The sequence below is a fragment of the Eurytemora carolleeae genome, unplaced genomic scaffold (assembly GCF_000591075.1).
Source record: "Eurytemora carolleeae unplaced genomic scaffold, Eaff_2.0 scaffold747, whole genome shotgun sequence".
NCBI classification, from domain to species: domain Eukaryota; kingdom Metazoa; phylum Arthropoda; class Copepoda; order Calanoida; family Temoridae; genus Eurytemora; species Eurytemora carolleeae.
In genome coordinates this window covers 130,114-146,438 of record NW_019396637.1, presented here as the reverse complement: position 1 = coordinate 146,438, position 16,325 = coordinate 130,114, and the positions used below count along the sequence as shown (strand labels likewise).

At 35.0% G+C, this 16,325-nt stretch overlaps 2 protein-coding genes across 2 annotated transcripts; both read right to left on the bottom strand.

Annotated features, from left to right (window-relative positions):
* Window positions 1–5,014: 5,014 nt before the first annotated feature.
* LOC111706690 (N-acetyltransferase ESCO2) lies at window positions 5,015–11,959 on the bottom strand. Its single transcript, XM_023479604.1, has 10 exons — window positions 11,848–11,959; window positions 11,545–11,621; window positions 10,588–10,710; window positions 10,532–10,535; window positions 10,277–10,441; window positions 9,951–10,055; window positions 9,087–9,273; window positions 5,977–6,113; window positions 5,566–5,653; window positions 5,015–5,383 (listed from the first exon to the last, which is right to left on the bottom strand). The coding sequence occupies exons 1-10, from the start codon at window positions 11,957–11,959 to the stop codon at window positions 5,218–5,220; spliced, it is 1,164 nt and encodes a 387-aa protein (XP_023335372.1). The 3' UTR covers window positions 5,015–5,217.
* Window positions 11,960–11,969: 10 nt separating this feature from the next.
* Window positions 11,970–13,838, bottom strand: LOC111706691 (histone H2A.Z). Its single transcript, XM_023479605.1, has 3 exons — window positions 13,636–13,838; window positions 13,192–13,271; window positions 11,970–12,245 (listed from the first exon to the last, which is right to left on the bottom strand). The coding sequence occupies exons 1-3, from the start codon at window positions 13,828–13,830 to the stop codon at window positions 12,122–12,124; spliced, it is 399 nt and encodes a 132-aa protein (XP_023335373.1). The 5' UTR covers window positions 13,831–13,838; the 3' UTR covers window positions 11,970–12,121.
* Between the last annotated feature and the right edge of the window lie 2,487 nt (window positions 13,839–16,325).

The window sequence follows — 16,325 nt, the reverse complement described above, 5'->3', positions numbered from 1 at the left end:
AACCGAACCAAGATTGATATTAAAACAAACATATTTTATCTAGATATTTACAAAAGAATACAAATTCAGAGAATGAGAGGGAATCGAGTACAGTAAGATTAGGAACTATAATAAAGTTTAGGCTAGCTTGTCTTTATCTTAGAAAAAACACATTTCCTTACCGCAATACTTTTCAGTTTGAATAATTACTATGACTTAAGCGATATTCCGCGCGTTGGAACAGTCTTGACAGTTTGGGAAGGTTTGGGTGTCGTATCGTTAGCAATGATTGATCGGACTAACGTACAGAGGCGCAACTAGGGGGGGCGGCCGGGCGCGCGCCCTCCCCTAGCACCTGAGAGGGGGGGCGCTCCCCCCCCCCTTGCAGAATGAAAAGAAAGAAAGAATTGCGAAAATCAGTATCAAAACCAATAGAGTTATTGTAGAAATTTTATTATATTATAGTTTTAAAAAATATTTTTATCTTTCTCAATTCTCAAGGCTAAAGGCTATTGTAAACATTTAATGTAAAAAAAGGTTCTGAACTGTATTTTATTTGTGTTGAGTTTATATCTGGGCCGAACGCTGCGGCTAGGACAGGCTAGGGGGCCGAGTGCCGCGGCTAGGACAGGCTAAGGGGCCGGGCGCTGCGGCCACAAAAGTTACTGATCAGCTGATTTAGTGCAAAAGTACGTTAGTTCAATCGGACATTAGTGCAAAATTAAACAATATTAAAATGTTTTTATCAGTAAGATAAATATTTTCGTGTACATAGAAAATAAATCCACGAAACACAGTGGTTAAAAACTGAAATTTCCTAGGTTGGAAAGTTGTTTGAACTGAATATTCTAAATTGAGAAGTGGATCAAATTAAATGAGTCAGCTTGGGAAGTGTTTTAAACTGAACGTTCGAGGTTTGGACTTGGTTTAACATTTATATTTGAAGTTGTAAATTAGCTAGAAACTAAATATTCTTGGTTGAAAAATTTAAAAATGAAGTGGTTTAAACTGTATATTCTAGGTAAAGAAATGATTAAAACTGAACGAAAGGGTTTTTGTATTTTTTAACTAATATTCTAGAAGAAGTAAGGTTTAACGTATAATCAAGTTCTGAAGTGTTCTTACTGGACATTTTTATTTGGTCCGTGTTCAAACGAAATATTCTAAGTTTGGGCGGGTTTTAAACTAGATTCGTTCAAACTTAATACTTTAGGCATGGAAGTGGTTTGAACTTAATCTTCTAGGCTTTGAACTGAATTTTTGGGAAGTGGGTTTTAGTATTAAATGTAATTTGGGAGTTGGGGTTAACAACAAAATCTGGGTAGGTAAATAAACAAACTGAATCTTCTCCGTTGGACAGGAGTTAAAAATAAATGTTCTAGTTTGGGATGTGATTTAGACAGAATGTTCTTAATTGCAGGAAGTGGTTTGAATTGAATATGCTATTTTGGGATGTGGTTTAAACTAAATGATCTGTATTGGGAACTGAACTGAATGTTCTTGATTTGGGAGCGTTACTGCATGTTTTATGTTGGAAAACGTTTTAAACTGAAGGTTTTAGGTTGGAAAGCGTTTTAAACTGAAGGTTTTTGGTTGGGAAGCGTTTTAAACTGAATGTCTGTGGTTGGAAAGCGTTTTAAACTGAAGGTTTTAGGTTGGGAAATAGGTTTAAATTCATTAATTCGTGTTACTTAAGTGGTTTACATTTCACGTTAATGATTGGAAGTGGTTTAATCATAAAATTCCGGGTTAGGAAGTATTTTAGAATGAATGTTTTTGATTTAGAAGGATTTGAAATGAACGTTTTGGGTTTGGAAATGGATTTAAACTAGATGCTCTTGATTTGGAAAACTAAAACTAAATTAGATTGAACTACAAGCCAAACTAAAGTAAATTGTACGCAAGATTGAACTACACGCCAAACTAAAGTAAATTGTATGCAAGATTGAACTACACGCCAAACTTAAGTGAATTGTACGCAAGATTGAACTACACGCCAAACTTAAGTAAATTGCAGGCAAGATTGAAATCTTGAGAAGAACAAATGATATGAATTTCTACCATGTAAAGGAACAGATTGCTTTTCTCACACGTTTGCGTAAATCAAAGCTACAGGATCTACGAGGTCATTCAGTCGTACCAGTGATGTCTTTTTTACCTTCACCTTCTGTCTAGTTTACAGTGACTATATATATTTGGTTGGGAAGTGGCTTGAGCTTGGGAAATGGATTCAAAATGTATTTTCTTTATTATGAAGTGTCCTGGACATTATAATAATAAACTCCTTCTGTAGAGGAATATATTATGATGATATGAAATATTGATAAAGACTTCTTGAAATCTTGAAACATTGAATACAGTTTCGAGTAAAACCAATTCCATATTTGAGCCGTGGCTTAAATTTAAGCCGCCGCTCAAATTCTTTTAATTCGGCCTCTGGCTGGAAAGAAATATTGAAGATGTTTTCTAATTACCACTGTAGAAAATCTAGTTTTCAATTAAATTTTTCAATGTGAAGGATCATTACTAATTGGTGATCCTGGGCTTCTTTCATTTTCTTAATTAAAAGAATGATATATAATGATAAAATGATTTCATTAGAGGTGCAGAGAGGATCCGATAAATAGAAGGGTGGTGGGGAGGGATATATGGATATATACAGGAGAGGGATACATGGATATGTACAGGGGAGGGATATATGGATATATACTGGGGAGGGATATATGGATATGTACAGGGGAGGGATATATGGATTGTACAGGGGAGGGATATATGGATCTATACTTGGGAGGGAATTATGGATATATGCAGGGGAGGGATATATGGATATAAACAGGGGAGGGATATATGGATGTATACAGGGGAGGGCCGGTACAGGCGCGTATTCAGGATTTTAGCGCGGAGCGGAAAAATTTTTTTTGCCCCCCCCCTGGCTGTTTTTTGCACCCCCCTGGAATTGTTTAGTTCAAAAAGTCAATTAACATCATAAAAATACACCAAAAAGACTACATTTTTGGGTGTTACTAACCTTACAGACTAAAAATTATTCCTTTGCTCGAAAAACTAACTTTAACTTTCAACTTTATAAATCACATAACTCCATTACAGCTCACTAAATCAATAATCATTAAAAATTATATTTTCACATAACGAAATTTCGTCTGAAATTTTTAGATAGAATTTACTCCATCTACATATTCACCAACTCTTTTAAGCTTCAATTTTCTGGGATTGGAATTGCATTTCAATGATTTTCTCAGGAGAGAGTTCAGACAGCCTTCATTCAATGTTAATGGAAAAGTAAGCACTAGCTGCACAAGCTTCAGGGTTTTGTATTAAATTTTGTATTAACAGTGAATTTAGACAAATCCTTAGTCTTTGTCATTGTCAGGTGTTATTTTTTAAACGTATAGTTTCCTTTTAATTTTATAATTTTCCAGGGGGGGGGCAAGAGACTACTGCCCCCCCCCTGAATACGCCACTGGGGCCGGATATGTTGATGTGGATAGGGAGAAATATATGGATATGTACAGGGGAGGGATATATGGATATGTACAGGGGATGTATACATGGATATGTACAGGGAAGTGATATATGGATAGATAGAGGAGGAATATATACAGGGGATGGATATATATGGATATGTACAGTGTAGGGATATATGGATATATACAGGGGAGGGATATATGGATATATACAGGAGAGGGATATGATATATGGATATATACAGGAGAGGGATACATGGATATGTACAGGAGAGGGATATATGGATATATACAGGGGAGGGATATATGGATATATACAGGAGAGGGATATATGTATATATACAGGGGAGGGATATAAGGATATATTCAGGGGAGGGATATATGGATATGTACAGGGGAGGGATATATGGATACGGATCTGGGATGGATATATGGATATGTACAGGGGATGGATATATGGATATGTAGAGGAGGGATATATACAGGGGATGGATATATGGATATGCATAGGGGAGAGATATGTACAGAGGAGAGACATGTGGATATGTACAGAGAAAGGAATTGGTTGATTTGTACACGGAAACCTCAATAAAATTTGTTCTCAAACCTGATTTCTAAGGAAAAATTTCGGGAAATTTTCTGCATCTTAGTGAAATAGAAAACTGTCAGAAATTTAATTAAGTCAAGAAATTCGCGTACCCGGGTCATTTTTCATAATACAGATCCGCTTAAAAGGAATTGAATCTTTGCCACAAACTCTGATTTTCTAATCTCTATATCTTTTCAACCAAATGTCGTAGACCTTAGATATTTCAAACTATGAATTCTTCTAGATCAAAAAAAACTAAGTTTGAAATATCCAAGGTTTTTGTCCTCAGGTTTACAAGATATAGAGATGGAAAAATCCGAGTTTGTGGCAAAAATTTAATTCCTTTGAATGGATCCGAAGTATTTAAGGGATGGTTATTAAGAGTAAGACCTACAGGGTGTCCTACATCAAATTGGATAGTGTTAAAGCTTTAAATTATGATTTCCGGGACTAGTTAGATAATCTATATAGAACGTGTCAGTTAAAACAAATTTAATATTGCCAGTATAAAAAATTGCATGCAGAAAATACAAGGTTTATCGAGTATTATGTGTATTTTGGGGCTATAAGCTTGGAGACAATCTAAAACAATATGAGACGCTCGGTAGCTGAAGTCTGATGGCTGCCATATTAATTTTTTTTAGAACTAACCCGACTGTCTCTAGCAGTACAATTATTAAAAGTATACACCTAGGCTGTATTTCTAACCCGGATTTACTGCTTAACAAAAAAATATTCATTCCGAAAATTCCGCCCCTTGTGTGCATCCTCTCTTATACTCTAGTATATTCCTATATCCTTTAATCCTCTTCTACTCATATAATCTTATAGCTGTCATTATATTTAGTATAATCCGCTTCAAGTCCCCAGGGAGGTTTTTCTTTACTCTTTATTGTATAAACTATACACTCGACACTACTCCAAACCTAGATTTTAAAAGGAAGAAAAATAAACGATTAGATTTCAGAATAACTGGTCAAATATTTATTAAACTATAATTCCATATTTTAAGGAAATGAACTGTGAATCGAATACATATAATTAGACCATGATATAATAGTTTTAAAACTAATTATGACGTCAGAAGTGAAATTAAGATGAGAAATCAGTCTCTGATTCTCCGGAAATAACAATAAAAAATCTCTGTTCAGAATACTGGGACTACTATCTATTATAAACCAGGAAGTCCACTCTTCTCATATAACTGATTGCAAAATCCATCCCATTGATGGTTGGATCGCTGAACGCAAACTCGTCCTGCGTAAGATGGTGTCCAAGCAGGAAAGATGCTCGCATACTCTCGACAAGTTTGGATGCAATTCCCTTCCTCCTAAAAAACAAAAACTTGATAAAAAAAGATGGTTTGAGGGAGTGAAAAAAAATGATATTTTTCTGTTCCATAAAAATGCCAACTAGAAACAAAATCACATTATAGGGAAGCCGACTTTACAAATTTTGAACTAAAATTATTCAAAAATACTTATTGGGAAAACATTCAAATATGGGGCTCACCTAAACTCTGCCAACACCCATATTCTGGATATTCCACATTTAACCGGGTTCGGAGTCTCGGAGCACATATAAACCTTCCCACTCTCCTCTGCAATTAGAATTAGTTTACTAGGATTCCAAAATATATTGCAGGGTTATCAACAATTATTGCCATTTCAGAGACGACGGTTTGAGTCTATTTCCTAATTACGTAGTTTCCCACACAGGGTAAAAAGTAAGAAAACGAATAAAAAACTAGCCTTTTGATATCCCATTCCCCCCACCCCCCATCTTTAAATTGTACACCCGTTTCCGCATTTTACTTTATGTTTTAAATAATATATACCATCAAATGACTATTCAACCATTCTATATTTTAAGAAGGTTATTAAAAAAATTCAAAATTAAATTGCAGAAATATTGTTAACTTACGTTTCGGTGTAATAACACGGAAACCGTTCTCCACGGACTCCGCCAGTAGGAAGCCTGCAATCTTCTTCTCGCTGATAAACAGGAATACCTTAGTTTTCTCCGGGTACCGGATACCAACCTCAGAGAACCCGAGATCCCTGAAAAAAAAATTGTTTGTTTAAATAAGAATTAGTTTCCAGAAGAGATAATGATTAAGCTAATTACAGTATAAATAACGTATTTAATGTCTTTTCGTATTTTGGTTTAATTGTATTGTAAAAAATTGTTTCAAGTTTTTTTTTACCAGACATGAAGTTTTTTTAAAATGAAAATGTTATGCCATTGGACGATTTTATTATAAAACATTTTTCGAGATATTTCCGGCATCATTAAAAACTTACCAGTTGGTAAATTAAAATATCAATTTCAAGGAGATACGTTTTAAACAATGACTGAACGTTATCCTTAGAAAAACTAAAAATGTGCAAATTTCCTTTAACAGGTTGTTTGCAAAAAATTTGCAATTTTTTTTCGCAAAACTTGTGCAATTCGTTTCCTTATGTCAAATACTTTCCAAAAAGCTAAATTTTATCAAAATCTGACAAGTGGAAGTGGGTCAAAACAAAGATTTAGTTTGTTACAGAAAAAAAGCAGTCATTCAGGCAGTGTGCCTAGACTAAGGCAGTTAGTATTAAAGCCTGGTTTTAGGCCTAAAGGGAGGGCTTTGGGTATGTAGGAAAAGTCAAAAAATTTCAACAGCCTCAGACCAATACTTTTTGAGTTATGTAAAAAAAACTACAGGGGCCCCCAGCAGGAATAGGGTTAAGTAACCCAATTTCAATAAATATTTTTCTCTGTAATATTTCACCCCTCCCATCCCTACCATACTTAAAAAGTAAAAGCTTACCTAGGATATCCTGAACTGCAGCAAACGCTGTAATCTCCGGGTCCTGGTCAACAAACTGTGTACTGACAACTCTACCCGGAGCAAGATCGAGCTGAAGTCCTGGATCCATGTAGATATAATCCTCTTCCTCTTCCTCTTCTTCCTCCTCTCCAAGTCGATCGATCAGGTCAGATATATTAGTTTCTGTTTCATCCTGATACAAGATTAAATAAATCTACACCACCAATATATCTTTATCTAAAACAGACAAAAAAAAGTTGATTGGGAACAACCATATGATGACAATGAAAAACATGAATTACACATATTCGGGCAAGGATGAATTACAGAATCCCATATATTAACTATTAGTTTCTTACATCGTCCGCGGCAACGGTGAACTTGACAGGACTTGGTAGAAACTTCTGAGGAGAAGATCGCTCCGGAGTTAGAAAATCCGCAGATGGAGAGAAGAGTTTTCCGTTGGCTCTAGCCTTAGGTTTAGATCCTTCAAAGTAGCACTGTTTCAAGGGAGACATGTTCTTCCGAGGAGATCTTCGGGCGGGTGTAACCCCTCCTCTCCTGTATATAACCTGACCTCCTTTCACTTCGTAGTCAACTGTTCTCTCCTTACTCAAGGTGAAGTTGCCAGTTTTCGGAGTCACCGGGGCTTTATTGGGTTTAGGAGTCTTCTGTGCATTCTTACTTCCAGGGATCTCAATCGACATTGCTGGAAGTTCGGATATCTTAATATCAACCTTTTGCTTCTTCTTCGGACGTTTGATGGCGTGGCCGAACCCTCCCTTGTTTACTCCTTCATGTTTTCTCTTCACCCCTCCGAAGGATTTTCTCGACTTCCTAGATAAATTCTCTCTGATCAAACTCTTGGAAACAACCTTCCTCGGCTCACTTTGCGATTTATCTATTAGTTTCTTAATACTCTTTGACTTTTCTTCTTTATTCTCCGTCCTCGAGGATTTGTAGAAGGACGAGGTTTCAATTTTCGGAAGTTGTACTTGTATTGTCGGAGAGGGTTCTTGTTTCCTAGATGAGAGCGGAGCCTGTTTGTACTGCTCCGGTATATTAAATGTTTTAGATTTTCTCCGAGGCGGCGTATTTATCATCAGAGATCTCAACGGTGTTCGAAAGGATTTCGGACTCGCTACCTAGTAACAGAATTCTTATTAATTTAAGCTTAAATAATGAAGTCCAGGGTGTATATTATACATTTTGAACAGTTTAAGGTCAAGGATAAGGTTTTAGAAACTTTAGACCCCAAATATTTAAATAAATGCATCCCCCCCCCCCCCCTCTTAGTCTTGAGAATATAAGTCTAGCAGGATAGTTAAGTTATCTGGCAATTCCCTAAAACAAAGTTTAACAGATAAATCTAAGGTTCTGCAGTTAATTCGTCGACACTAACGACTAAAATCTGCAAACTTTTTACCGCCTCCAATAAAGAACCAAACTTTATTCTTTCAACTTGTGTTGTGCAGACAGGATATAAAAGGACAGTTACTAGTTTCTCAACTTTTAATAACAGGAAAAGTAACCCCATTAAAATATCATTAATATTCAACAACCAGCGCTGCAAATATAGAATGGTGAATATCGAGACTTGATCCTCTTTTCTTTTTGCTTATTTCAAGACTAATTTAGTCTTAATATTAATTTTTAGAGTTAAGAGCTGTGCTCTTTAACTTTTGAAAAACCAGTTTTTAATTTTTCGGCATTTGTGGAGTTACATCATTTGAACTAATGATCGATTGCACGAGCGCAAGTTTTGGATTACTGTTTATTAAGACTAACGTTCAAAATGACTTTAGTCCTCAAATGTGATAAAATATGCTTTTTACTGAGTTCATAATAACATGATTAAATTAATATTGGTCTAAATGCTCATAAAGCCGGTTTTTGAAGCTGACTGCAGTTCAATCAGATTTTAGTCCAATCGATATAGCATCGTATCTGTATTTGTTATCAAATTCAACTTTTAACACCGTAGGTATATTCAAAAAGAGAGGATTAAGAAGAAAATCAAGTGTGTACATTAGGTACTCAGATTAAGCGATCGGGATTAAGGATATCTCATTTTGAAGTTTTTAACTTTGGACTTGATCCCAGCTGGGATAATCTCCGCTAAGAATTAGGGATCCTTGAGCTGGTTTAAACCGGTTCAAAAAAAAAAAAAAAAAAGACTCTGTACAGCAATAAACCGGGTTTGTGCATTGAAATATGAACTCACCGGTCCACTACGGTGAGAGCATCCTGAACCTTCCTCCACATATGTTTAGGATCTCCGGGTTGTATCATAACTATCCGTCCGTTCTCAAACTCGCCACAGTTCCTCTCGTTCTTCCAGCCTGGGAACTTGAGCCTGTCAACTATACCGTTGTGGGACTTCTCATGACTAGCTTCATCCTCAGGATCTCCTACAGTAACAAATCGTTAGAACAGGGTTTTGACGTGTAACTGTTGTATAGTAAAACAACATCTAAACAATTTGTGTATTTAATGGTTTTAATCAAATTTTACTAGTAGCTTGAATATCACCAAGTGAAATAGGTCTGTGTAAACACTGAACAATTTCCGAGTTGTATGTGCATTTAACTATTAAAAACCCGAAACTTGAACAGAGTTTAAATTTTAATGACTGGAATTATTCTTATTTTATTTTTTAACTTTTATCGCTTATGAGTTATTTACTAGGAAAACAGGGGTTAAGTATTGAAAGTGGGGAAACTTTTCAGTTACAGTTTTCATTTTACCACTCCTCAGGCAAATCTTTTTGAACAATTACCCCTCGCCAGAGATAGATGTAGCTCTTCAGAATTCAGGGGTGTATATATTTTAAGAAACTATCCCCCTCCCCATGGGGTAAGTTTTTTCATCCTTTTTCATACTTCTTACGCGCAAATTCATCTTTTCCTCCCTAAAATCAGTTATTTTCCCTAATCCACAGAATAAAACCCTAAAAAAATAGTTCCGCGCAAACATACCTAACTTTTTTAGGGGGGGGGGGAAGGGGGATGTTTTAAAGATAATGTCCACACCCCTGAATCAGTAAAAGCCAGCAATAATCTCATAAAAAACATGAATCAATGCTAACCTATAGTGTAAACCACTCCGCATGTAAGACACAGAGTTGGTCCCCGTTTCTGTCCAGCATCTATTTGGAGCTGGTTTGGATCCTGACACACAAATCCTCTCCGTCCTTCAAATAATACTCTTATTGGAGAAAATAGAATGAAAACTAAATCTTGTTTGAAGTCAGATCCAGTATTTAACGTTACCATTTCTTTTTTATATTTAAAATATCATTTCCTTTATATTCCCTAAAATGTTGTAGAACTAGTTTATGTGTAAACAACTAAATAGCATTGCTGAGGAGAAAGTTAAAACTGTGGTTTAGAAACCAATCTCTAGTTGTTTTACCGCGAGGTTTAGTAATTTCCGCTCCCGTCTCCGTTCCACTGTCAGCACTCGACTTGTAGAAAATAGGAAAGAGTTTGTCAGAGTTCTCCGCCCCATCTTCTCCTTCATCTTCATCTTCCTGAGATGCAGTGCTGTCACCTTGAGAATCCTCAGCACTCAGTTCCCCTAAACAACAAATTAAACTTGATAAGGTTTTAGAAACTTTAGACCCCAAATATTTAAATAAATTGGAATATGAGTCTCGGAACTAATTACACCCCTGAATGAATTAAAATAATAAATCTGGTTTTGTTAAAATGTTTTTTTTTTACCTGTGTATAAGTTCTGGTGGAGAACTGTGACGGAGTTCTAGGAAATATCTCCTCCGGAGAGCTTGGCTCCGGAACCCGTAGATTCTCTGAATCCATTCTAACCTCCTGTTTACTCTTCTCCCCCTGCACAGATACAAATTAACTTGAAGAACGAAAAGCAAACAGATAGGGTTTCTCTCCAGTGTTCAGAAAGATTAATCTATCTCTCCGACTTCATGCATCAAATAATAAAAGTTATATCAATACACTGGTAGATCAAGATAAAGATTACAAAAATCTGAAACGAGACAAAATTGTGTTCTAAATATCTTGCAGATAAGTTTCCAAAACATAACATATTTTTTACAAATTCAAATGACTCCTTCACAAATCTGCCATTCGTCCTATCTTAAAAACTTCTCATATAAACAGATTTTTATGAATTAAAAATTATAATTGTTAAATTGTTGCATTAGAAATATGGATTATATTCCCGATAATAATTAGAACTAAAATGCAACCTAGTCGATCCAAGGGTGTATATTTTCTCGTTAAATCATTTCTCTTTTCCCCCCAGATTATATATTTTTAATGGTTTTATTCGCTGAATTGGGGAAAATATATTTACCGCCTTTTGGCGAACATTACCGACCCATGATTCCCCCAGCAGAGGGAAACGACCCGCTCTGGGAAGTTTTCGTTAAAAAATTCGCGCATTTTCATTTCATAAGACGGTAAAATTGTGTAATAACTACTTTTTCGGGAAATTCAAAATTTTGTCGACAAAATTAGTCTTCGAAACCCTTAAATTCCCTTAAAATTATTTACAACTTCTTTACAGGGAAGCTAAGTAGAAAATAATGAATTTTAGAGTAAAAATAGATGAAAAAAGTGGCATTTTTGAGTTTAATTTAAAATTTCAATTAAGAAAATTATACACCCCTGTCAGGATGTAAACTCAGGTCTATGTAATCCTACCTTTAGCGGTGTAACCTCGCTCCTCATCTTCCGTCCTCTCATCCCGGGCTCTCGTTCTTCCAGCACAGAGCCGTCTTCTATAGTATAATAATTTACTGTAGAAAAAGTAAAAAATAAAACTCGAGTTAATTATTTTGTGGGACCTGCCATGGAACCAAAGTTGGCAGGCTAGAAAACATGTGCCCTAGATATCATCTTTAAAATGGCTTTCAAATCATAAGAAAGTGTAATAACTACTTTATTTACGGCGCGCGAAGCCAACAAATTGAATTTACTTTTTGAATTAAAAAAGTTTCTGCTTACTTTTCTGGTTGAGATGCAAACATTTTCTTGAGCGTGGGCTACCACGACCCAACTCGTCGGGAGTAATTGCTCGGCTCTCGTCGGTCTGTGATCTAGATCGTCGGCCAACCATTTTTAATTCATCTGAACAAAAATAGTCCAAGAATTATGAAATCATCTAAAGGTCAAGTAGAAAAGCTTACGTACGTTATTTTTTTAGTAGTAAATATATATTTACAGTCTGGCGATTATAATTAAACGAAAAATAGTGTCTTGATAGAGTTGAGTTGTAGATCTACTGGCTCTTGACGGGCAGGGTTCCCTCTCCCTTCTTTCCGATCAGAGACTTGTGAATATGAGGAATAACTCCTCCACCAGCAATAGTTGCCTTGATCAGCGTATCCAGTTCCTCGTCTCCCCTACATAGATTAATATATTTATTCGTCAAAACTATATTGCAAGGTACACGATTTTTGGGGAAAGTAATAACTGAACCAAGACAATCTAATATGTTAATTGTTAATATAAATAATAAAAGAAAAAGAACCCCAAAAAATATCCCTAAAAGGTATCCCTTGTCCCGGTTGGAATTTTAAAAATCTCCGGATTAAAAAAAGCGAGAATTTTAATCATGACACAGTTTTCAACTCATGTCATTTAGTTCATGACTGGCATTATTAGAACTTAGAGGAATCATAAATGAAGTTAAAGGGCAACGTAGGGTAGTTGACTGAGAATGTAGCATTGTGTAGAAATTGTTTAGAATTTATTTGAGATATATAAAACGTTTTAATGATGTATAATTACTGAGTTCGAGCGCAACGTCAACTTTCAAGATCATCCATTTTGGGTGGTTACGTTTTGATAATCGTTTTTTTTTAAATATTAAATAACGACAAAAAAATGTAAAAAAAAATTCTACAATAAACAGATGGCATAAATACAAACAGTTCGAGAAAATAAAAATAAACTCTTTTCATCGAATATAAGTGTTCTTACTTAGTATTTGTTTCTTTGTTCACGAACGTTTTCTGTAGTTTTCCTTAAATTTTTATTGAAAATACGACATTTGAAGAAATCTGCGAAAAAACTCTTAAAAAATAAGAAATTCAATCTAATTATTGATTTGACAAATTTCTATTGAGAAATATGTTCCTAAACATCTGATTAGTTCACTGTAGATTTTATTTTTACATTTTTCGTCGGCGTTATTTATTTATTGAACGTCGATCAAACGCAGTAATTATACACTATTAAAACGTTTAATATGTCTTAAATGAATCCTAAAAAATTACTCCACAAACTACATTCTCAGTTCAACTACCATACATTGCCGGTCACTCCCTAAGTATGTCCAAATCAGACCTGATAGCAAGCTGAAGATGTCTGGGAGTAATCCTCTTTACTTTCAGATCCTTAGACGCATTACCAGCCAACTCCAGAACCTAGATATTCATCACTTTTAAAAATTATTAAATCAACTGTTCGAATTTTGATTCCATATATTTGAATTTAAACGGAGAATAAAACACATCGTGTGCGGTAAAAATCATAATATACAAGAACATTTAGAAGGCTTAACTGATTATAATTATTAATTCTAAGAATTTACACCTTAATAAATTGTAATGACGTTTTACTGATTAAAAAAAACAATAAAAATCAATCATACTTGCTATGAAGGACGCACAGAAAATTACCAAAGATACGTCTTGGATAATAATGTATATTTTGTCAAATGGTATCATGTATGATACGGCAGACAAACCATTGAGAAGCAAAACTAGAAGAAACACTATTCACGCTCACCTCAGCAGTGAGATACTCGAGGATAGCTGAACTATAGACTGCAGCCGTAGCTCCAACTCGTCCATGGCTGGTCGTCCTACTCTTCAGGTGACGATGAATCCTTCCAACAGGAAACTGTAGTCCGGCTCTAGCAGATCTTGAGACCGCTTTCTGCTTCGTCTTTCCACTGTCCTTTCCAGCTTTACCTCCGGCCATTTTATTTTCTAAAAATGAAAATTATAATTACTTGAAATTGTATCTAGTTCCGTCCTTTTCAGCTTCCAGCATAAACTTAATTGCTTTAATTATTGCAACTCATAATTAATTCTACTCTGCTGCCTCACAAGCCAATTTTATATGCCATGTCACCCCTTTGAACTCCCAACAGAGATATGTTATTAAAAATAAAAAGAATTATGTTAAAAATATTTAAAGACCTGTCAGATCCATTTCTTGCATGAATACCTAGCATTCAGACGACACAATTATTTACAAAATTATAAAGGAGATAAGACAAATTAGCATGGAGACCAGTTACCAGTTTGTTATAAAACCTGGGGAAAGATACATATAACCCCATTTATCGGGTCCTAGTAGGCGATTTTATATTCGTATTTTTTTGAACAAATTTTTAACAAACGATTAATATTAAGTATAATAGGTTTAAAAATTATAAACAAAGTAATCTTAGAAACAATACTATTAATAACTTGGAAATCACCAGTTTTTAACAAATTCAAAGACTAATCAGAACAATTGATTGAATAAACCCAAATACAATTTCACTGTTGACACAACTTGGAATTGGCGGGAACTGAATTAAATTATTAAAGTGAGCAAAGACGAGCGTACTCGTACACACCGCTAAATTAGCGAGTTAGAAAGCTTTCAAACCCCGCGCGCGGGAAATCAAAATGTACCGTGCCGACTTTACAGGGGGTGATAATTAAAATTTTTATTGAGTTTAGTTTTTCGCGTTCATAACTCTGAATGGAAAATACATCTTATTAATTTTCAAATCGTTTTAATATTTTTCCCCTGAAAAATGAAATATATCTCAAAGTTCAAACAATCAACGACGACAATCAGAACAACTGTTCCTAACAACAACTTACAGTTTATATTACATTCTTCCACCCACAACTTACACAGATTTCACCCTTTTTCCTTCACACCTCATATTTCTCTCCTCATTCACTAGACAACACCTTCCTTGTTCCCCTCCTCCGTCCTCTAACAGACAAAGGCAGATGGGGACTTTTGGGGACGTTAAATTATTCCCAGGTGCGCAACTAGACATTTAGCAAGGGGGGGGGGGGGCAAAGGTCAAATATATCACGGGTAGCGCGATATATTTCCCCCCCCCCTGATCATTTCGGGGGGGGGGGGCAAGAAAATGTGAATTATACTCAACCATGGGTTATATATCGTTAGAACTGCAACGAGACCGAAATATATTTTCAATAAAATGTGAACTATAACATCTACTTTTTTTACTCTACAGCGTTTTGGTGACGCTCCATCACCATCGCCGAATTTTAAATTAAAAAAAAAACTACCTCACCAATTCAGGATATTTTGGGGGAAACTTTTTTATTTGGGGGCATTCTTTTCAGTTTGGGGCAAATTTTTGTGGGAAAAATCTGAAACTACATTTCAGGGGCAAATTTTATTCTTTGGGGGCAATTTTTTTGGTAATTGTAAATCTTTGTTTTTGGGGCAACTTTTTTTTGGGGGGGTGATTATTTCAGTTTGGTCAATATTTTTTATGGAAAATCTTAAATCTTTATTTTGAGGTAAAATTTTTAAAATATATGAAGGGCATTTTTTTAAACTATAGGGTCATAATTTTTTGTGGGCGGCAAAACTTCATAATTTTTTTAGCATTAACAAAAAACTAGGGACATTTTTATAAGATAGGGTTGTAAATTTTAAAAATATTTGGCGATAAAAAAATAAATTTAAGTGCTGATTAAAAATATTCTAAAAAAATAAGGGTTCAAATGTTTACATCATTTTCTTCTCAATATATTTCGCCAAAAACTTTGGCATAATCAGGAGTTTGTCCTATAACATTACAGATATAATAGACAATGAACATATAAAGTGAATAATACAAACAAAACAACTTAAATAAACAAAGAAATTGTGCAACCTTTGCAATAAGGAATTTGTCAAATGAATAATGTCAAAACACATAATACTTAAAAAGACAAGAAACAAATCTAGAAAACCGTACCTTACGCGTTTGAAGAGTATTGAATGACTGGACTGGAATGGAAAAGGATCGACTAGTTTAAAAGGGCGTATGCGGTGGGGGGGGGGGGGTGTTAAAGGGGGTATAATTCGTCGGTCAAACGGTCAAATACAAAATTTCGATCAACACTGTAAGGTTCTGTTGGTAATACATAAACATACAGCTTAAAACAAACATAATTCATTTTTTTAAGATTGCAATTAGCATTAATGTTTTCTTGTTCAGTCCTGATCTCACTGAGTTTAATTTCTGTATTAAGCAAATAAAAATAAAAAACTTCCACGAAAAAAATGGCGGTTTAAGCTTGACAAATGTAATATTTACACCCGATGTAATATATAGAGTATGATCATATACTAGAAAACCCTTCAACCCTTTCTCCGGCTCTGAGCGGAGAAAAGAACCTGAAGAATATAAGACAGTGCACAACCAAACCAAGGTACTAATGCAAGGA